Source organism: Dipodomys ordii, unplaced genomic scaffold, assembly GCF_000151885.1.
Source record: "Dipodomys ordii isolate 6190 unplaced genomic scaffold, Dord_2.0 Scaffold7, whole genome shotgun sequence".
Classification (NCBI taxonomy): domain Eukaryota; kingdom Metazoa; phylum Chordata; class Mammalia; order Rodentia; family Heteromyidae; genus Dipodomys; species Dipodomys ordii.
In genome coordinates, this window is record NW_012267223.1 from 22,536,795 (window position 1) to 22,558,254 (window position 21,460).

Sequence of the window (21,460 nt, forward strand, 5' to 3'; positions counted from 1 at the left end):
AAAAAGCCGGAAGTGGCGCTGTGGCTCAAGTGGTAGAGCGCTAGCCTTGAGCTGAAGAGCTGAGGGACAGCGCCCAGGCCCAGAGTTCAGGCCCCACCACCAGACCCAAAAAAAAAAAAAATTACAGAAGTAAAGCTATGACTCAAGTAGTAGAATGCTAGCCTTGAGCAAAAAAAGCTCAGGGACAACAAACACGCAGGCCCTAAGTTCAAGCCCTAGGACTGGCACCAAAATAAGTAAATAAATAGAAGCATTTAAAAGACACACCTTTGGTACTCATGTCTTGAAACAGGCACTGCCATCCTTTGCCAACAGATAAGAAAAGTGACACAACTTATCTTTAAATCAATTTGACAGTACAAACTTGGCCATACAAATGTAAACATTTGTGTCAACCTGGGACCCGTGGTCTCTGCCTCTAGTAACACTAGCTACTCAGGAAGTGGGGGATTCAGATTCCAAAGATCAAGGATCAAAATCAGCCTAGATAGAAAAGAACATGAGATTCTGTATCCAAAATAACCAAAAAACATTTAAAAAAAAAAAACAGGTTGGAGGTATGGCTTAAGTGGTAGAGAACCAGCCAAGTAAGTGTGAGGCCTTGAATTTGAACCTGAGTACTTCCAAAAACTTAGTAACTACATTTCTAGGAATCTAGCCTAAGAGAACAAAGCAAAATATTTGTGACAGTGGTGCATAGAAAGATGCTCAATGCTGTGCTCCTTCAATGGCAACAAGAACAAACAACAGAAACAACAATTAAAATACCTAATACTTTTTTTTTCTGGTCATGGGCCCTGAACTCTGGGCCTGGGCACTGTTCCTCAGCTTCAGCTCAAGGCTAACGCTCTATCACTTGAGCCTCAGTGCCACTTCCAGCTTTTTCTGCTTATGTGGTGCTGAGGAATTGAACCCAGGGTTCATGCATGTGAGGCAAGCACTCTTCTATTGAGCCACCTTCCCAGCCCCCATCTAACACTTTTAATAACACGGGAAAGTGTGATTTCTCTTATAACAGTCATCAAAACCAAGGCTCAGGCTGGGAACTGATGACTCACACCTGTAATTTTAGCCACTGAAACCAGTCATCTTAGGCAGTTTGAAGCCAGCTTGGACAAAAAAGTCTGCGGGACCTCTATCTCTAAGGAACCAGCAAAAGGCTAAGTATGGCTGAAGTGGTAGAGCACCAGCCTTGATAGAAAAGGCAAAGTGAGAATGCAAAGCCCTGAGTTTATACCCCAGCACCTACACTGAATAAATGAAGAAAGGAAGGAAAGAAAGAAAGAAAGAAAGCAGGAAAGCAAGCAAGCAAGAAAGAAAGAAAGAAATCAAGGCTCGTTGTAGCTCAGTTGAGGAGCACTTGCCTAGTATGTGTGAGGTCCCAGCATCAATCCCCAGACTACAAAAGGATTTTTAAATGAAAAATACTGTAGACATCCTCTGTTAACTATAGTTATTACAAAATACATAAGCATTTTGTATATGCATGAGAATAAAAATCTTGTTACCACTGGTTACCTTCAGTGTGAGACTTGGGGTTCAGTCTGAGTGAGTCATAGATGTACCCTATAATCTGGAGGACCGAGTCAGTGATGATAAAAAAAAAAGGCCAAACAACTAACAATGATCATTCATTGTCAAGTAATGAATCAGGCTCAGCGACCTTAAAGGAGGAACTTGGAGTTTAAGTGGTTTGTCTTCACCTGCTAGGCACCGCGAAAGTTACTGCGTGTGGATATAATTCATAGGGACAAAGAGCAAGAAGATGATTATAGCAGCCAAGTGCTGGAATCTGGAAGAGACACAAAGTAAACTTGGTGCTTGCCCAGGCAGAGCCAGAGAATCAAACAGAAAGTCGTTGGACTACATGCTCCCAGGCTGCTTGGGAAGTAGAGGGCTCATGGAGCAGGAGCAGTATAGGCAGAGAGATGGTGGTCACCATGGGGATGGAGAAGAGATCATAGCTGGCAGCTATTTCCTCCTCAGTGAGCTGCTAGGAGCAAGGGAAGAGGAAGGAGTTGCTGGGGAAGGGGAAGGACAAGCTGGAAGAGGGAGATTCCACCATCCACCCTCCATGGCCAAGGGTGCCCATGTGAGGAGGGAAAGGATGGAGTTCAGAGCTCAAGCTTTGGAGTCCTTGGAGGTAACACACCTAAACAGACTCTGTAGCCAGGCAGCCTTGAATTGGAAGTGGACAAATGCCACTTCCGGTCTGGATGATGTTTTTTGAGCAATTGAAGTGAACTTTTCTGAATCTCTGAGGTTGTCAATCCCAAAATTAAGCCTCACCACACCTGCCACATGGGGTCTCTAAGAACAGATGGTGAAAGAGCATGTATAGGTAGGAGGCCTCATGTGGTTGCCCACACCTGTAAGCACCCTCCTTTCTTGGATTCCCTGCTACTCCTGCCCACCCCACCCCCACAGTATAGAAGGCTCCTGCAAGACCTGTAAGCTTGTGTGTGTGTATGTGTGTGTGTGTGTGTGTGTGTGTGTGTGTATGCGTGCATGCACACAGATACTGTTTTTTTTTTTTGTTTTGCTTTGTTTTTACCAGTCCTGTGGCTTGAACTTAGGGCCTGAGCACTGTCCCTGGGCTTCTTTTGTTCAAGGCTAGCACTCTACCACTTGAGCTACAGCACCACTTCTGGCTTTGTTCTGTGTATGTGGCACTGAGGAATCAAACCCAGGGTTTCATGAATGCTAGGCAAGCACTCTACCACTAAGCCACCTTCCCACCCCAGATACTGGCTTTTGAATTAGGGTCTTGAGCTCTCCTTTAATTTTTTTCACTAAAGGTTGAAGCTTTACCACTTGACAGCTTCACTTCTGGCTTTCTGCTGGTTAATGAATTTTCTGGCTCATGGATTTGTCTGCCTAGTCTGGCTTTGAACCTTGATCCTCAGATCTCAGCCTCCTGAGTAGCTAGGGTTGTAGGTGAAAGCCACCATTGCCCAGCCCCTGCTAACTTTTCTGTTTCCTGTGTTTCTCGGGAGCATGGGGGGGGGGGGCGCTTTCAACTTTCTTCCCATCAGTTCAAACATGGAGATCACACAGGTTTGCATCAACCAGAAAAATCAGCTTTATTCGCCCATCACCAGCAGAGGGGAGGGGAGACAGCTAGGGGCCGCGCTGGGAGAAGGGGTCCTGGCCAAGGCCTCAAGGAGGTGAGGCTGGCAGAAGGGCAGGAGGCTCTGGGAGAGGCCATCAGTTCCTGAAGCTCTGGCTCTGGCTTGGGCTCTGGCTCTGGCTGAAGCTGGATGAGGCCTGCTCCTTTAGGATGGGCCGGGACTGGCGAGAGGATGAAGATGAGGACGAGGAGAAGACTGCAGGAAGGAGAAACAGAGGTGAGTGGAACTCTGGGAGCTGAGCTGGCCACCAGAAGAGGAGACCAGAGGCTCTGAAGAAAGGGACTCTGCATAGACCCACAGAAACAGGTGGCAGGGTGTCATCCCGGATCCCCCAGGAGACTTACCTTCTCGGGAAGAATAGGATTGACCAGAATGCTGGGAGGAGGAGATGCTGTAGGAGAAAAAGGTGATGGTTACAGGTGCTGGGGGCCTCTGGGGGCTGGGGGAGAAGGCAGGTTATGAGTCTGGATGGAGGGCCCCCACTCACTGGGCATCTTCGCCCTCCAGCAGGCGGCGGTAGGTGGCGATCTCCTGCTCCAGCCGGGTCTTCACGTCCAGCAGGATTTTGTATTCCTGGCTCTGCTGCTCCATCTCGCAGCGCAGCTGAGCCAGCTGCTCCTCCACGTTGCCGATCAGGCCCTGGATCTGGGACAGCTGCATGCAGTAGCGGCCTTTAGTCTCCTCCAGGCTGTTCTCCAGGGATGCTTTCTGTCAATAGAAAAGAAAAAGAAAAAAAATCAGTGGAAATGAACACTTCTCTCCCTCCAGAGATGTTTCCTGAGAAGAGTATGGCTGTTGACCCATGCACGTGAAATGCTGATTCGAATGATGGAGAAAAGTTATCCCACTATTCCGGGTCTTAATTTCTCCATCTCTGTTTGGGTATTGTGATCCCTCAATCCCACTCTAGAGAAAAGAAAGGTGAGATTGGATGGTGGCCATGTGGACCAGGGATGGTGGCCATGGCTGGTGATTTGGGGGCTGCCGCGGGGGTAGATCCTTCCTACCATGCTGAGCTGGGACTGCAGCTCGATCTCCAGGCCCTGGAACACTCTGCGGAGCTCAGTCACCTCGCTGCGGCCACTCTGAATGAGCTCGCTGTTAGAGGCCACTTCTTTGTTCAGCTCCTCGGTCTGTGAGAAGAGAGAAAAGCACCAGGTGTGAGGCTCTCCAGAACCTCCCTTGCTGGGAGTCCTGCAGGATTGGGGGACAGAGGCCGGGGAGAGGCTGTGGGAGAGTATGGAGGCCACACCTTGCTCAGGAACCAGGCCTCAGCATCTCTGCGGTTCTTCTCTGCCATCTGCTCGTACTGATCACGCATCTCATTCAGGATTCGGCTCAGATCCACACCAGGGGCCGCATCCATCTCCACATTGACATCGCCGCCGGTCTGACCCCTCAGGGCAAGCATCTCCTAGGCAGGAATAAGAAGGGGGTGATCAGATCAACTGAACCCTCTCCTGGCTCAAACCAGTCTGCCAACCCAAAGCCAGCAGCCACCTCACCTCCTCGTGGTTCTTCTTCAGGTAGGCCAGCTCCTCCTTCAGGCTCTCGATCTGCATCTCCAGGTCAGCTCTGGCCAGAGTCAGATCATCCAGCACCCTGCGCAGCCCATTGATGTCGGCCTCCACGCTCTGCCGCATGGCCAACTCATGTTCATACCTGGGAAGACAAAGGTAAGAGTCTCAGGTGCCATGCTTGAAGCTTCCAAAAATTAAAGTCTGTTGACCCTCCTGGATGGGCATCCCCGATCCTTTGTCCCCTGCCCTGTGCCCTCTGCCCTCTGCCCTCAGCTCAGGATGCTGGCTGCTTACTTGGTCCTGAAATCATCCGCCGCCAGCCTGGCATTGTCGATTTGCAGAATGGGCTGTGCATTCTCAATAGTGGCTGCAATGATCTAGAGTGGGAACAAACAGACAAGGGATCTAATTAGCCAAGGACTCTGCTGCTTGAGGGTGAGGACAGAGGGGGCAAGTCCGGGGGTCTTCTGATTCACAGGTCAGCTCAACTATTGTAAGACACCCTCTCTACCTATCTCAGGCTGGATAAGGATGTAGCCATCTCCCACCTCCCCCAATCCAGCCCAAGGTTAAGAGCTGAGCATCCGTGCAAAGAACCCTCACAGGAAGGGACTTGGAGCTCCAGTTTCAGCCTAGAAAGAGATGTTGAGCCAGGGCTGTCTGCCCAAGTCACCCTGGCCACTCCCGCAAGGCCTCTCAGTCTTCCTGTTTGTAAAATAGTATATCTAGAAAGAGCTTACCTAAGGTCCATGGCAGACCCTGCCTCTCTCAACACTCTGTCCAGCAGAGCCACCTACCCACCTTGCTTCTCAGATCCTCAATGGTCCTGAAGTAGGGGCTGTAGTCTTTGATCTCATTGGGCCGTTGCCTCTGGTACCAGTCTCGGATCTTCACTTCCAGATCAGCGTTGGCCTCCTCCAGGGCACGCACCTTGTCCAGGTACGTGGCCAGCCGGTCATTAAGGTTCTGCATGGTCACCTTCTCATTGCCAGAGAGGAGGCCGCCATCGCCAACACCAAATCCACTGCCAAAGCCAGCACCAAGGCCACCAATGTATCCACCACCTAGAGCCCCTCCAAAGCTGCTGCTGCTGCTGAAGCCACCGCCATAGCCGCCCCCCATCCCACAGGCTCCCCCGGAGGAGAAGCGGGAGGAGGTGACCGACAGACCCCCGTAGGTGCTGGGGGCCCTGCAGGAGCCTCCAGTCAGGACAGAGGAGATGCGGCTGGAGCCACCACCGATGCCACAGGAGCCCTTCATGGAGCTGGAGGAGGTGAACTGGCGGCTGCAGGTGGTCATGGTCCCGAGGAGGAAGGAGAGTGAGCGAGCGAGCTGGCAGACAGAAGCAAAAGGTGCTCAGGGAGACGGAGAGAGGATGCTGTGTCTGCCTGGAGCCCGAGATCCTTTATATACACCTGGGGAAGGCGGGGCCCTCCCGCTGCTGACTCCAGCATTTCATCACTCTGGTCCCGCACAGACGACTCTGGCTTATTCAGCCCAGGGTGGACTCCGTTTGCTGTATGCTGGCTCAGAGTTCCCACCCAGATTTTGGGGGTGTGGGCCGAGAGAAAAACACACATACCATAGAGTCTGTTAGTGAGTCAGGCTGGGTGACCAGGAATCATTTCTCATTCCTGGAACTGGAGGGAACAGTGGAACCTTGGTGCTAGCAGGTCGATGGCAGTCACATCCCCAGGCAGTGAGTCAGCCTGTCCAGGGGACAGCTTGCCCCATGCTCAGAACGTTGCCTGAAAGAGGCCTCGGGGATGTCATCCTGGGCTACGAGGTCCCACCTACCTCTACTCTCCGATGCCCTACACAGGGTCCTGTGCCCCCGTGCTCCCCAGGAGGCACAGCTCCTCCACCCTCCCCCCACCATCACCCTTACTGGATCAGGGCACCCAGATAGGGTGGGAAAAAGTCCCTACCATCCTGCTCTGAATATTATACATGAGCCTTGGTCTCTCCATGAGCCACAGAACTTTAGTCCTGACCTGTGTTCCCAATAGCTTTCTCTCATGCCCACAGAGTCTAGGTGGGCTTGGCAACTTCATACCTTCAATTGAAGTGACCTGGAGGGTTCTCTAGTCCTCTGCCCAGCTCAGACATCGCACTGAGTTCCCGTACTGTGTTTGTGACACAATTCTGTAAGGTGGGTACGCGGTGAGCATCATTCCTACCACTGATTCACAGATGACAGTGGGGATAAAGGAGAGCAGGTGGGCTTCCAAACACACCTGCCTCTGCCTGTGCCTGGCCTCTATCCTGAACCTCCCTCTGCGCCTCTCAAATTCACATGCTTTTCTTGATCCTTCAATTACCCTGCAAGTGTAGGAAAAACCAGAACGAGGTGGTGGTTGGATCAAAAACACTAGCCTTTAAGCTGCCACTGTGGGACTCTTTGGGCTCCCAGGGTGCCTTGCAGTAGGTGCCAAGTTTGTCTAATTCCCCCCCACTTCCCCTCAGAGCGCGGGACTAGCTCTGCCATCCATGAGTTCGGCCTCCATATTGGGCCTGAATGACAGCTAGAAGGAGAATTGGGAGATGTAGGCCCAATGGCTTCTTTGGGTACTGCAGGATGGTCCACAGTGCCAGCATCTATCCTTGATCTGTGGAGCCTCTATGGAGGTTGGAAGAGTTCAGACAGCTTTGTCTGAACTCTGCTGAGGATGTCTCCTTCCTACACCTGATACATCTCATACAGTCCTATCAGCACTCGGCCCAGAGGTAATAGCAGAGTAGAAGCATGTGATTTTGGTCTCAGACCTGAGAGAAAGCAAATGATACTCCCCACCCCTGAGCCCAAATATGGGCAGAGGGACCCTAGCCTCGGGGACAAATAGTCCAGTCTCCAGTTATCAGGATGTGTCTAGAGTTCAGATCTACCCATGGATCAGTCACCCTCAGGATTGGAAACAGCCCTCAAGGCTACCAATGCCACTAGACCCCAACCAGAGAGTGTGAAAGACTTGCCCAAGGTTGGATATCACAGATGTACACAAGTAGAAACTAGAACTTGGACTGGGAATATGGCTTAGTGGTCAAGTGCTTGCCTAGCGTGCATGAAGACCTGGGTTCAATTCCTCAGTACCACATAAACAGAAAAAGCCAGAAATGGCTCAAGTGGTAGAGAGCTAGCCTTGAGCAAAAAAAGCTCAGAGACAGTGCTCAGACCCTGAGTTCAAACCCCAGGACTGGCAGAAAAAGAAAAAGAAAAAAAGAACTTGACTCCACCTGCCTAGCTATTGTTCATGCCAACTCTCACCCTGGGGTTTCTGGGACTATTCATCCTCTGTCCCAAGTATACACACATACACTTGCAGGGGAGGGGAGCCGCGGGTACGTACATATGTACATACGCACGCATGTGCGCACACACACACACACACACACACACACACCTCCATTCTAGGGCAAGTTTGGAGGATCATGCACAGCCCAGCTGGGAAGGCTTGTGGTGGGGAGGGGTTTGCATGGCCTGAGAAGGCAGGAACTTGCTCACCAACCCCTCAAACTCCTCAGCCACCTAGATCAACCTAGATCACCATGTGCCTAGCACTATGGGTGAGGTGAGGGAGACCATGACAGAGTCCAACCTTAGAAAAAACGTATTTGTCCCCGGAGAGAACCCCATGGCCAGGAAGACAGACTGTTGAAGTGCTTGCTGCCACCACCCCCAGTCCTCACCACAGGAGGCTGCTGGAAAGGTTTTACCCTCTAAATCTCCTCTGCATAAGGAGAGACTGCCCTCTTCCTCCTGGAATAGGAGGCTACAGCTGGACCCCAGGCAGAGAAAGAGTGCGGGACAAGTCCTCGGTGACTGCGACATGTATCTGTCCTGAGATTGTCAGGACCAGGACCACAAAGCCAAGGCGGGCAGGGGGCACAGACTCCTTGCCAAAGAGCTGGCACCCCTCCCTGCAGTGGAGTCTTCCTCCATCCCTCCCCCAACCCCCTGAGCCCCGCCCCTCCTCAGGCATGAGGTCATGTCACACTCCAGTTGGCTGGGAAATATCATTGGCCAACACCAGGCATCAATGCACACACAGTGATTCTCAAACCTGCCCTGCATCAGCATTGCCCAGGACAAGCCTGGTCGTGGGGCTGTTTTACAAGCTCCCTAGGGGATTCCCAGGCTGGGGTGGCTAGAGGCAGCTCAGGAAGGCTGAGAGATAGAGGCACTATGACAGAGCCATGCGTGTGTGCACACACACACACCTGGCAGGAGACCCACAGGCTCCTGGGTAACAAGGAGGAAGAAGAAAACTGTTGAGCCAGAACAAAGCCACCTAGAGCTTTGTCCACGCAGGGAACTATGACTGGCCCTGAGCTCCGGAGGACTCTGAGCACCAGGCCTTCCCCAGGTGTTTAATGCCCCTCCCCCATTCTGCGTGCAGAGCTGTTACTGTCCCTGGCACCGGTCAACAAGAGCCCCTCAAGGGAGGCCCAAGGTTCTATCAAGCTCTGTTTTGGGGGACAGAACAGCCCTGCCTCTGGTCTCTCTGTTTCCCTTAGGTCCCCAGGGAATCCCTGCTTGCTGCAGTCCCCACCACATCCATCTTCCTGTAGAAACACTTCCAGGTCAGCCCCTACCAGGGTGGGTTAATGGTAGAGAAAATGTCCAGGGCCAGCCGAGAAGGGAGTCAGAGCTATCTCTGACACAGGGGAGTGAATGACGCAGTTGAAGGGTAACATTAACCAGGCTGTCCGACGTGGATGTGAGCAGAGTAAGTATGGACGGACAGCAACGCCCCCTGCATGGAATCCCACCACTGATTCCCCAATCCAGGCACAGGCACAGGTCGCAGTAGCCTAGGGCTGCTTGTAATGCCAGAACAGAGCTATCAGAGTTCCTAACGCTGTGCCTTGAGGATCCCTGGGCCTGGTAGACGCTTTCTTCTGGCACACTTTGTGGAGAAGAGCTTTAGTCCCAGCCGAAGAGCTCAGCTAAGACATTCTGACCCCCTCTTCATGCCCCTCTATTTTATTGTATTATGCCTGTTGTAGGGCATGAACTGGGGGCCTGGGCACTGTCCCTAAGCTCTTTGTCCTCAGGGCTACTGCTCTACCACTTAAGCCACAGCACCACTTCTGGTTTTGAGTCGTTAATTAGAGATAAGAGTCTCACGGGGGCTTTTCTGCCCAGCTGACTTTGAACCATGATCTTCACATCTCAGTCTCCTGAGTAGCTAGGATTATAAGCAGATGCTACTGGCGCCTGATGCCCCTATTATTAAGAGTGGGTCCCCACAATGTCGCCAGAAGACAGACAGCCCTCCCTGCAAATGACAGCAACCATGGCAGAAGTTAGAATTTGGGCAGCTTTTGTCATTTCAGAGTGGGATCCACTGTCCGCCCTCCCTCGCTCCACCCTCCTGACGCCCGGCATCCAAGAGAAGGATTGACTCATGGTTCCTCATAGCCTCAGTGTCCCCATCCACACAATGGGGTGCCTCTCCCCAGACTCTCCCTGCTTCCCGGGACCATGGTTCAGATAAATGAGCTCACCCTCCTCCAGGATGAGCCATCCTAGCCTAGGGCTGGTTCTTCAGGTTGGGGCCGGATGTGCCAAGGGGGCTGGGGGAACCTGACTCCTTCCTGCCCCCATGCAAGCTACAGAACCATCTTCGTTGCCAGGGAACTGAGGGGCCCCAGCACTGATAGTACAACGCTTGCCCAGCCCTCTCAGCTGCAGCCAGCCCCCCGAGGGGAAGTCACCCTTCCAACATCAGGGCCTCTACTTCTCATCCTATACTGTGCCTTTCAAGGTCCAGTGTGGGCCTGGGACCCCCTGAAGTCCCCAGATCTCCACTACAGCTTCCCCAGGTCCCCAGACTCCACCATGCCAGGAGCTCAGGGAACTCAGGCATTCCTGCCCCCCCCCCCTCCAGGCACATGAAAGGCAGGTGTGTGTAGTAGGGCACGGATCTGAATTCACACACACACACACACACACATACACACACATACACACTGCACCCTGCAATGCTTTGGGATGGGAGCACCCTACTCTCATTTATCAGTTTCCTCAACCCTTCTCCTTGAAGAAAACCAGGAAGGAAGCTGCCCTGCCCACTGGCTTGCAGACTTACTAGAAGGAAGATGTCTGGTCACCAAACTCCTCCCTGACTGTTCCCTGCAGCTCCCCCTCGCCTGGCACCAGTATGACGTGGAGCTCCTACTCCAAGGGTCCTGTGTGTGGTTGGGACAGGAGACCCCTCCTCCTCCACTTCCCCACGATGCTGTTCCCCACCTCCTCTTAGGAGCCCTACCCCCAGACAGGAAGCCCAAGGAGGCCAGCTGGCCGGGAAAATGACTCTGCTCCCTGGCATGGCCACTTCACAGGGTCCCCATTTCTCCCCCATCCTCAGAGACCCCACACACACACCTTGTCTCCCACACCTGCTAAGCTACATCCTTCCCAGGAGCACAAGCTTTGTTTTCTGCTGCTGGGGATGGGGGCCATAGGACCTTCACCTCTTAGGAAATCCTGAGACCCCTTGCAGAAACTAGGCTTTTGACTCTGCCTACCTCCCCCACCTACTCAAACTCCCCTCTTCTCCCCCATCTCAACCCACCTTGCCCCTCTGGGGAAGAAGCAAGGGATCACATGAGTCATCGCTCCTGCACCTCAGATCTTCCTCTCCATTTATGGATGAGAAATGAGGCCCCACAAGGGAAAGAGACCATGCATCTGCCAGAGGCCACGGTGCGACTTAGGGGACAAGAACACATCACCTAGGACCACCGCAAGGCTTGGACCATCCTTAGGACCGCCTCCCATGACTTACTCTTTATATCATGTAAGCTGACCCCTGACCTTGTGTCAGTGCTAGTGAGTGTCCAAGTTTTGGCTCCCCTCACCCCTGCTCCATCCCAGTCCGCCCAAGGACACTAACAACTTCTGTATTCAAGTCAGGAAGGGAGTTCGCATCTGAGTCAAACAAGCTTTATTGGAGTTGAGCAGGGGAGTGTGGGGAAGGGACTGAAACAGAGGGCTGAGGCTGGAGAGGCCAGAGGCTGCAGGGCAGAGGGCAGCCACGTCCCTGCCACCTGGGCGTGGGGGATGGCCAAGGGGAGCCGAGGCCTCAGCGGGTGGTCTGGTGGACCTGCTCTCTGGAGGAGATGACCTTGCCATCCTGGACCTCTTCCACAATGGTGCGCACCTGGCGGGTGGTCACGGCTGCAGGAGAAATAGATGCATGGAGGAGGGCAGACCCCAAGAGAGCCGTGCTCAGTCCCCAGGCCACTGGGTAGAGGACCACTACCTCTCCCAGTCTCTTGAAGCCGCTGTTATCTCTCTGATGGCCCCCAGCATTGCATCCACATCCCTGCTGCCTTTGGCCCCCTCCTTCCCCTGGAGTTTCATGGATCTTGCTGCCCCCAGATGGTTTATTTGCTTTAGACCCACTCAATGCATTGCATCAAATGGATTCTATCTTCTTCTCTCTGCAGTCTCCCAATCTCCCCCCACCCCCAATCATACTAGGAATTAAAGACAAAAGAACATGTTCCCTTTCTCTTGTCAGGATAGCATCCCAGAAATAAAATCACTTTTGGCAAGCTGGCTCAAAAGCAAAAGCTATAAAGTGTCAGGTCCCCCAGTCTCCAGAGCTGGGACCATGTCTCCTCCATTGGACTAAGATCTGCAGGGTAAGGGCCAGTTTTCAACCCCACCCCCTCATCAAACCAGACAGTCTCTCTCCTTTGATCCTTTCTCTGAGCCTCAGCCCCTCGTCCCTCACAGGTCCATTCCCTGACCACTGCATAGGACCAACCATCACTGCCTGGAACTTCTTGGAGACCGGTGTCCCAGAAAATGGGAAGATGGGCTTCCCGCCCCACATACACCCCCAGGCCTCAGCCTCCATGATACTTACGTTCTTTGGGCTTGTACTGCAGGCTGCAAAATAAAGGAAAGGAAAGAGAAAAGAATGGAGAGGTTAAATATGGGTCTGAGAGTCCCTTCCTTTACTCCAAACCGTGTCCCCCTTCCCCCAACCCAGGCCCCAACTCACTGGGCATCTTCGCCCTCCAGCAGGCGGCGGTAGGTGGCGATCTCCTGCTCCAGCCTGGTCTTCACATCCAGCAAGATCTTGTACTCCTGGTTCTGCTGCTCCATCTCACAGCGCAGCTGAGCCAGCTGCTCCTCCACACTGCCAATCAGGCCCTGGATCTGGGACAGCTGCACGCAGTAACGGTTCTCTGTCTCTGCCAGGCTGCCTTCCAGGGATGCTTTCTATGGAAGAGCAGAAGGGGTGGTCGGTGAGGGTGGCAGTGGCCTTCCCGGGTGTTGGACTCAACTCTGTGCGTAGCAGCATCCCTACCATGCTGAGCTGGGACTGCAGCTCGATCTCGAGGGCCTGCATGGTGCGCCGGAGCTCGGAAATTTCGCTCTTGCCACTCTGTACCAGCTCGCTGTTGGTGGCTACCTCGCGGTTCAGCTCCTCGGTCTGCAGACAGGACACAGGACAGGGGGTGCATGAGCCTGGATCCCTCCCCCCAATTCAGATGCCCACTCAGCATCCAGGTAAGTGTCTTGGCTGTCTCCCCAGGCCACTGTTACCTTCCTGACCTCCCCTGGGCCTATCCTGCCCTCTCACCAACTTGCCACAACCCAGGCCAGGAACTCATCCTTTGAAAGGTTATGCTTAATCTCTACCAGTGGGAGGCATAGAACCAGCCAGCCAGGACAGGTAGCCTGACCCTGATGCTAGTTCCTGACTTCTCAAGAGAAGTGGGAAGTCCCAGAAGTTTCATCCTTCTGCCTTTATTTCCTTTCTCCCTACCCATCCTCAAATCCCAGCTTTGGCTCAGTCCCAGGTCTGGTGATACAATAAACAACTCTGACCTCTGGGGTTCCATGGGGCTCACTGAGAATGGAGAGTCCCCAGGCTGCTAGGCAAGGGGTACGGTTGGAGCTCAGACCCCTGCAACCTGTCTCTGTGACCTGCAATAGACAACCCTCACCTTGCTGAAGAACCAATCCTCAGCATCCTTGCGGTTCTTTTCTGCCATCTTCTCGTACTGGTCACGCATCTCAGAAAGAATGCGGCTCAGGTCCACGCCAGGGGCTGCGTCCATCTCCACATTGATCTCACCACCCACTTGGCCTCTCAGCGCATTCATTTCCTGTGGCAAGGGACACATGGTGTGGGTAACCTGGGCTTGTCATGACCTCTCACTCCCAAGCCTACACACACACACACACACACACACACACCTCTTGTTCCGCCCAGCCTCTTCCTTGACCTTCCTAAGGATTTTTGTTCATATTCCCTACATGGACCCTGACAGCACCATCCGACTGTGCATCCATCAGTAGATTGAGGTCTCTCCAAAGACACAAAAAATCGAATTCCTAGGTTTTTGTCCCTGAAATTTTCTGCCCAGTCTTGAAACTTCTATGTAAAGCCCAGATTGGAGGGTTGCCTTTGACCTCCTCAACTTGTCTGCTGTCATTGTGAGGGAGGCCCAGACCGGTAAGGAGGCCTTCAAGGGCCCTAGGACATCCCCTGGATGCAGGGTGTATGTGTGCCATGGTTGAGCCCGCCCTGCACACCAGCTCTGGATCACAGGGTCAGGGCACTGCAGACAGGCTAGCCTTGTCAGCATGACTAATGCCAGCCTGCCTTCTCTGTTCTCTCCAACTGCAGCCTAGCCCCAGGGACTTGCCACCCACTCCTCAAACTCTTTGACCTGCTGTCCCAGCAGCTCACCTCCTCATGGTTCTTCCTCAGGTAGGCCAGCTCCTCCTTGAGATTCTCAATCTGCATCTCCAGGTCGGCTCTGGCCAGGGTCAGCTCATCCAGCACCCTGCGCAGCCCGTTGATGTCGGCCTCCACACTCACACGCAGAGCCTGTTCTGTCTCAAACCTGCAAAGGGAGCCAGAAGCTTCAGTCTGGCCTGCTTGGATTTACAGGTCCAGATCATGGCTCCTAGGTGGAAGTCAGTGTTTCATGCCTATAATCCTAGCTACTCAGGAGGCTGAGGTCTTAGGATCATAGTTCAAAGCCAGTCTGAGCAGAGAAGTATGTGAGAATCTTATCTCCAATTAACTAGCAAAAAAGTCCCAAGTGGAGCTGTGGCTCAAGTGATAGAGCAACTAGCCTTGAGCAACAAAGCTAAGAGAGCGAGCCCAGGCCCTGAATTTAACCCCCAGGACTGGTTTCCTGGTTTCCTGCCTGCTTTACTTTTTTCCAAGGCTCTAAGGACTCATGAGGGAGGATGCAAAGGCAAGTTTCAGCCCTTGGCTGTGGAACCATCACAAGACAGGACCTCACCATTGGCTTCCTGACCTCTCTCCTCTCTGCCTCCTCTCCCTTCCCCCTCCTACCACCTCCGTAAACCCAATGACCTCTAAAACCACTGTGTCTGCTCATCCTGGAATAAGGGATGGGCTCTTAGTTCCCAGGATTCTTCCCACTCCTCAGACTTGGATCTGTACACATGCAACCAGAAGTCCTGGGCTACAGAAGGATGTCCCTAGCTCCTCCTCCTCCCTGAGCCGGCCCAGTCACTCAAGCCTGCTAGCTGACACTCACTTGGTACGGAAGTCATCAGCCGCCAGACGGGCATTATCGATCTGCAACAGGATGCTGGCATTGTCCACAGTAGCCACAAGGATCTGGAATTGGGGGGGGAGGGGGCACATGAGTGAGCAATCAGATCATTGGGTGAGGGGCAGGTTCTGAGTTGTTCTTCCTGACTGGGGACTGGGATGCCACCCTCTCAAGTCCCTCTGCCCATCCAATCTACACCGTACCACCACTGTTTCCAGAGGCAGACAAGCTGTATGTAGTCTGACAAGCTGACGCCTCTCCTACTGTTCCCACGCGCACACACACATACCAGCCCTTGTCTCTCCACAAAGACCTCCACCACAAACCAGCCTCATTCTGAAAGCTGAGGAGGCAGGAGAAATGAGAGAATATCCTCAGGGCAGAAGCTATACCAGAATCCTAGAGAGCAAAGGAGAAATAGGGCATTCCTGCTGGTGTGTGTGTGTGTCTGTGTGTGTCTGTGTGTGTGTGTGTGTGTGTGTGTGTGTGTGTGTGTGTGTGAGACAACCCACTGGAGTTTCCCCTGTGAAAGGTAGTTAGAGAAGCCTTCACCAGCAGTAGTTTCATGTCAGAAGTCATAACCCCTGGGCTCAGGCAGGCAGCCCCACCCTCCAGGGTTTGCCAAGCCCCAAGCAAAGAAAGGTGTGGGGACCCCTGAGATTACCACACACACACACCCTCCTTCCTCACCTCCTAGCAGTACCTTTCAGCCCACTCAAACCTCACCATTCCCCCTCCAAACCCCATTCAGCTGACCCTGCTCCAAAGGAGAGATATCCAGTAGCTAGCTCTGCTGTGAGGCCCCGCCCTCCACACGCATCCTCCTGTCCTCTCTGATACCCCCAGAGGAGGAAGCACAACTCCAAAGGGCCCCATGGGGCTTGTTTGTCCCCACCAGAGGAGGTTGCAGACTCCTGAAGGTCAAGCCAGAGCCAAACTACCTTTGGCTCCCTAAAGCACTCAAATAGGGAGTCCTGGACTCCATAGAGGGCAGGGGATGGCAGAGAAGTTATGCCTCCATCATGCCCCTCCACCCAGCATCCCAGGGCTGGTCCTACCTTGTTCTTCAGGTCCTCGATGGTCTGGTAGTAATGGCTGTAGTCTCGGGCAGGCCCCGGAGCTTGCTTCTGGTACCAGTCCCGAATCTTGATCTCCAGCTCGGTGTTGGCCTCCTCCAGGGCACGGACCTTGTCCAGGTACGTGGCCAGACGGTCGTTGAGGTTCTGCATGGTGGCCTTCTCGCCTCCTGCCAGCAGCCCATCAACCCCCCCAAAGCTGCCTCCATAGCCACTGCCAGAGCCGAAGCTGTAGCAGCTGGAGTAGCTACTGCCTCCCAGGGCACTGGCCAGACCACTGGCCGACCCCAACCTGCAGGAGCCAGCGCCTAGACTGCCCGAGAGCCGGCAGGAGGCACGCGACGAGCCGCCCCCCAGGCCCGAGGAGCCCTTGATGGAGCTGGAGGAGGTGAACTGGCGGATGGTGGTGGTCATGGTAGGCAGAGGGCCTCAGGCACAGAGCAAGAGGGCTCGGGAGGAAGAGAGAGGCGCCAAGAAGCGTGTTGCTGTCGGGGCTCGTCTGCTTCCTTTATAAGTCGGCAAGTGGGCGTTGCGATTTCAACAGGCTTGCTGCTCTGTTTCCATTTCCCTGGGCTTTCATCACCCCCTGGCCACTGGCCAGCTCCCAGGTAGCTCTGGGCCCCCTCCCCTCCCACCATCCGGGCTCTGCCTCATTTCTCCAAACCCCCGATGCTAGGTGCCCTATGCGTGTGCGTGTGCGTCTCTGGTCTCAGGCCCCGTCACCTGTGATTCAGGGAGGCCCTCCAGCTACGCTTTCCCATGACCTAATACGGAGAAGAAGAGAAGGCGACGTCACCACTGCCACCCAGCTCTCCCAGGAAGCTGCCACCCCAGCCCGGCTACCTGGATGCTGGATCTGATGGGGAAAGAGGGTGGGGAGCGAGACACCCCAGCCTAAGGTGGCTCTTACGCCATTCCACACCACCTACGTGGCAGGAAAGGACTAGGTGCTGGGGAGATCGGAAGGACCAGGGAGGGGCCCGTCCTGCCTTAGAATCTGGACCTGAGGCCAATGGGCTGGACTCTACCACACTCAGACTCCTCAGGCCTCAGGCAGGACACTGAGACTCAGGGAGGAACAGACTGGGCACAACAGCCCCATCTCACTCCTCAACTGGACTGGACAAGCTACCCGCTTTGTTCTTCTTCTTCTTCACCAAACCACAGCACCCATCCCTCCAGCAGTCCTGATACTCAGGGACCCTTCCTGAGACTGCAGCTCTATCTGGTCAGTTTTCTGACCCTGCTCCCAGCCCTAGATCCCCTTGGAGCTCAGCCTCCTCTTCTAAACCTTCTCCTACAGGTGGAGCATCCAAAGAGGAAAAAGGGGAGGTGGGCTGTAGGAGCGATGTCCTATGAAGAAGGGATTGTATGGAGAATGCGAGGGGCTTGTCTCACATTTCCCTCACCCTTCTGCACCCCCAGACACCTCAGAGCAAGGGGAGAAGTCGAGATCTCAGATCCCAGCCAGGAGGCAAACATCCCTCTCCAGCACTGCACTCCCACCCCCTTGCCCAGGATCCCCACCATACAGCTCCTGGGAGGGGTCTTGGGCCCCACCCCACCCCTACAACTCCACCTAACCCTGCCCACCATACAAAGCCAGCCCTCAGTCCCAGGGTCCCAGCAGGCTTGCTGGGCAGAATGTGGTCTTGTTTCAGACTGCCAATGGGTTCCACCTCCCAGACAGGCCCAGACAGACCCTGCCAGCAGGTAAAAGAGATTCCCCAATAGCTCACAGCTGCCAAGTCACCAAAGCAAACAGGACGCCCCCCACACTCACATGCACAATGGCCACCCCGCCCCCCCCACAAACACACCCAGCTGAGCCGGGAAGAGCCGGTCTGGCTTCCTAGACAATACCCCCACTACTGCCACCTGATCACCCAGCAGTGTTCTGGACCATTGCTGCAAAAAGGCCCTGCCTGTCCCTCCTGACTGTGCTCTGACCCAGGGAATATTCTAGAACATGTATACAACGCCGCCACCACCACCACCACCACCCCGAAAATCTGAGGGCCGTCCTAGGAACCAGCCACAGGAAACAGGGCCCAGAGACTGACTCTTAGAAACATTCCCAGCCGGGAAGACTGTCTCAGGCCTCCACCCCCAATCCTTCCACCTCCTCCCTTTCCATCTTCCCAGGAGCCCCAGGCCGGGATGGAGTGGGCAGAACAGGTGGGCAGATGACAAGCGATACCAAACGCTCCGTGAATTCTCCTCCTTCCTAGTCTGCCCAACCAGATAGATCACAAGTTCAAGGACTGTGCTTCAGCAAAGCTTTATTAGCAACCACTGGGGTAAACCCAGCAGGTCCCTGGATCAGGAACTGGGGGGGGATGGGAGAGGGAGAGAGGAGGGGAGCAGGTGCAGAGCGGCAGCAGCTCATGAGAGAGAGCCCCGATGGACACTCCGACATGAGAGCAGGTTCCAGGAGTTGGAGGCACGGACTGCTCCAGCACTGGGCTGTCACCTGGAGCTGGGGGCCTCAGTGGGTAGAGCGGTGGACCTGCTCTCTGGAAGAGACCACTTTGCCGTCCTGGATTTCCTCCGTGATGGTTCTCACCTGGCGGCTGGTCACGGTGCCTACAGGGGGATGATGGGGGCAGGGGGGTAGTGTAGGAGCCTCAGACAGGAGTCTTCACCCCAAACTCAGCACAGAAGGGTCCTTCTCTTTTCTTCTCCCTCCCTCTTCATCCCTCCCCTGGACAAGGCAGCTCTTACCTTCCCGAGTGGACTGGGAGGCCATGGAAGAAGAGGAGTACTGAGTGGCTAGGCTATAGGAAGAGAGAACACCTGTCAGCTCACTGGTGCCAGCTTGCCGGCAGGACCCCTCCCCCCCCCAACCCTGCTGGAGAGCTGCAACACCTGGGAAGGCCCGAAAGAGAGGAGAGGAGTTCTCACACACTGGGAAACCATAGCTAGGCATGCGTGGAGAAAGATCAACTACTACAGGCTCCCAGCGGCCTGCCATGGGAGGAAGGAAAGGAGCAGCCCAAGGCATTTTGTGACTACTCTGTGGCTACTAACCCCAGATTTACAAGGAGAAGCTGAGCAAGCGGGGTTTTGTTTTTCCATATCCTAGAGGGCTCAACAAAATACTCCATTAAAGCAAGAGAGATTGTGGTTCGACTACCAACGGACTTTACCATTGGCAGAAAGCAAAAAAGAAAAAGAAAAAAAGGGCTGGAATGTATCATTAAAAATGGGAATGAGCACCAGTGGCTCACGCCTGTAATCCTAGCTACTCAGGAGGCTGAGATCTAAGGATCACAGTTCAAAGCCAGCCGGTGTAGGAAAGTCCAGGAGACTCTGATCTCCAATAATCCACTCATTAAAGGCCAGGAGTGGCACTGTGGCTCAAGTGGTAGAGTGCTAACCTTGAGTACAGACAAGCACAGGGACAGAGCCCAAGCCCTGAGTACAAGCCTCAGGACTGGCAAAAAAAATAAAGGAGATCCCGGAGCTGGGTCACCAGACCGGCCGCGTCTATGGTGGCTCGGAGACCATATACAGCCGGCTGGTGCTATTTCATCAGGGAGAGCTGTATTCCATGGCAGGGAACTTTTGGCAGAGCTCCCATTATTTACAATGGATTCTGGATAAATAAGATCTATTGAAAAAGGGCCAAAAGGACGTAAAATTTCTCTCAGAAGAAGAGTATTGGAAGGTACAAATATTTTTCACAAATGTTATCCAAGCATTAGGTGAACATCTTAAATTAAGACATCAAGTTATCGCTACTGCTACCGTTTATTTCAAGAGAGATTCTATGCCAGGTATTCTCTGAAAAGTATAGATCCTGTATTATTGGCTCCTACATGTGTGTTTTTGGCATCCAAAGTAGAGAATCTGGAGTGGTTTCTACTATGAGGTTGATTGCTGCTGCTACTTCTGTATTGAAAACTAGATTTTCATATGCCTTCCCAAAGCAATTCCATTATAAGATGAATCATATATTAGAATGTGAATTCTATCTACTAGAACTAATGGATTGTTGCTTGATCGTGTATCATCCTTACAGACCTTTGCTCCAGTATGTGCAGGACATAGACCAAGAAGACACGTTGCTTCCCCTTGCATGAAGAATAGTGAATGATACCTACAGAACGGATCTTTGCCTACTGTATCCTCCTTTCCTGATAGCTCTAGTTTGCCTACGTGTGGCCTGTGTTGTACAGCAGAAAGATGCCAGACAGTGGTTTGCTGAACTTTCTGTGGACATGGAGAAGATTTGGGGAATAATCAGGGTTATTTTTAAACTGTATGAGCACTGGAAGAATTCCGATGAGAAAAAAGAAATAGCTACTATTCTTAGTAAGATGCCAAAACCAAAACCACCTCCAAACAGAAATCCCCAGAGTGATTCTCCACTAGTGGCAGGGCCTGGAGCTACAAGACGATGGTGGAGAAGATAAGGTAATAATCCTATTGCCACAGTCACTGGTACTTTCAGCTTTAGGAAATTACCATGTTTTTCTGATTTAAAGATTTGCTGTAATTACATATGATTTTATTATGCCATTAGACAACAGTTTGGTTTGTATGCTTGCTTTTTTGGAAGAACACTTTTGGTTTCCCTCAATAGTAGAAATAGAATTTTATATGTTAAGATTTAATTTTATAGGAAGTTTGTTCAGAAAAAAAGGTGTAATCTCTATGTTGAGTGATACCTATAATAATAATGAAACCCCATACACTAATTTAAACTTTTTGAGTGTAAATGGACACTAACTTTTAGGCTGTTTGTTGTGTGTTAGGGCAAAAAGTTACAGAAGAATAAAAGCATACAACCAAAAAGAAAAGGAATGGGGACGTTCTCTGCCCTTTACATTGGGGCTTTGACCAATAGTCCCAACTCCAAACAAGATTGTCACATGCCCCACTCCTCAGCTCATCCTGACTAATGACATTGCCAGTCACTGAAGCCAGAAACCCCGAGTCATCATCAGTATCCACTCCTCCAGGTGATTACTCGGCGTTTTCTAAGCTCTGACGGAGCCACGCTCACTCCCGTGCCTGGGCGTCCAGTTCTGCTGTTTTTAACTCAGGTCTTTCTCCTGCCTGTACTCTCTGCTCCCGGCCTCTGCTGACCCCACACCCTGCCCCAGGCTCCTGATAGACCCCTCTAAACCCTCCTCATCCCTCTCACCCATTCACCCCTGTACAA

General features: G+C 53.0%; 2 protein-coding genes and 1 pseudogene across 4 annotated transcripts; 1 reads left to right on the forward strand and 2 right to left on the reverse strand.

Annotated features, from left to right (window-relative positions):
• Positions 1 to 3,614: 3,614 nt before the first annotated feature.
• Krt16 (keratin 16, type I) lies at positions 3,615 to 5,950 on the reverse strand. 2 transcript variants are annotated; one of them, XM_013038020.1, is made up of 7 exons: positions 5,737 to 5,950; positions 5,453 to 5,655; positions 4,946 to 5,028; positions 4,637 to 4,793; positions 4,384 to 4,545; positions 4,139 to 4,264; positions 3,615 to 3,839 (listed from the first exon to the last, which is right to left on the reverse strand). In XM_013038020.1, exons 1-7 carry the CDS (start codon positions 5,948 to 5,950, stop codon positions 3,615 to 3,617), a joined length of 1,170 nt encoding a protein of 389 aa, XP_012893474.1. The 2 variants fall into 2 exon arrangements, with proteins under 2 accessions (XP_012893474.1, XP_012893473.1); XM_013038019.1 differs by having other exon boundaries at positions 5,453 to 5,950.
• A 5,635-nt stretch (positions 5,951 to 11,585) lies between these two features.
• On the reverse strand, positions 11,586 to 16,826 carry Krt17 (keratin 17, type I). Of its 2 annotated transcripts, XM_013038018.1 has the most exons (8): positions 16,273 to 16,826; positions 15,197 to 15,279; positions 14,371 to 14,527; positions 13,622 to 13,783; positions 12,979 to 13,104; positions 12,670 to 12,890; positions 12,532 to 12,554; positions 11,586 to 11,834 (listed from the first exon to the last, which is right to left on the reverse strand). In XM_013038018.1, exons 1-8 carry the CDS (start codon positions 16,702 to 16,704, stop codon positions 11,740 to 11,742), a joined length of 1,299 nt encoding a protein of 432 aa, XP_012893472.1. In that variant the 5' UTR covers positions 16,705 to 16,826; the 3' UTR covers positions 11,586 to 11,739. The 2 variants fall into 2 exon arrangements, with proteins under 2 accessions (XP_012893472.1, XP_012893471.1); XM_013038017.1 differs by lacking the exon at positions 12,532 to 12,554 and having other exon boundaries at positions 11,740 to 11,884; positions 16,273 to 16,755.
• Positions 16,827 to 19,813: 2,987 nt separating this feature from the next.
• On the forward strand, positions 19,814 to 20,799 carry LOC106003195 (annotated as a pseudogene).
• The last annotated feature ends 661 nt before the right edge of the window (positions 20,800 to 21,460 follow it).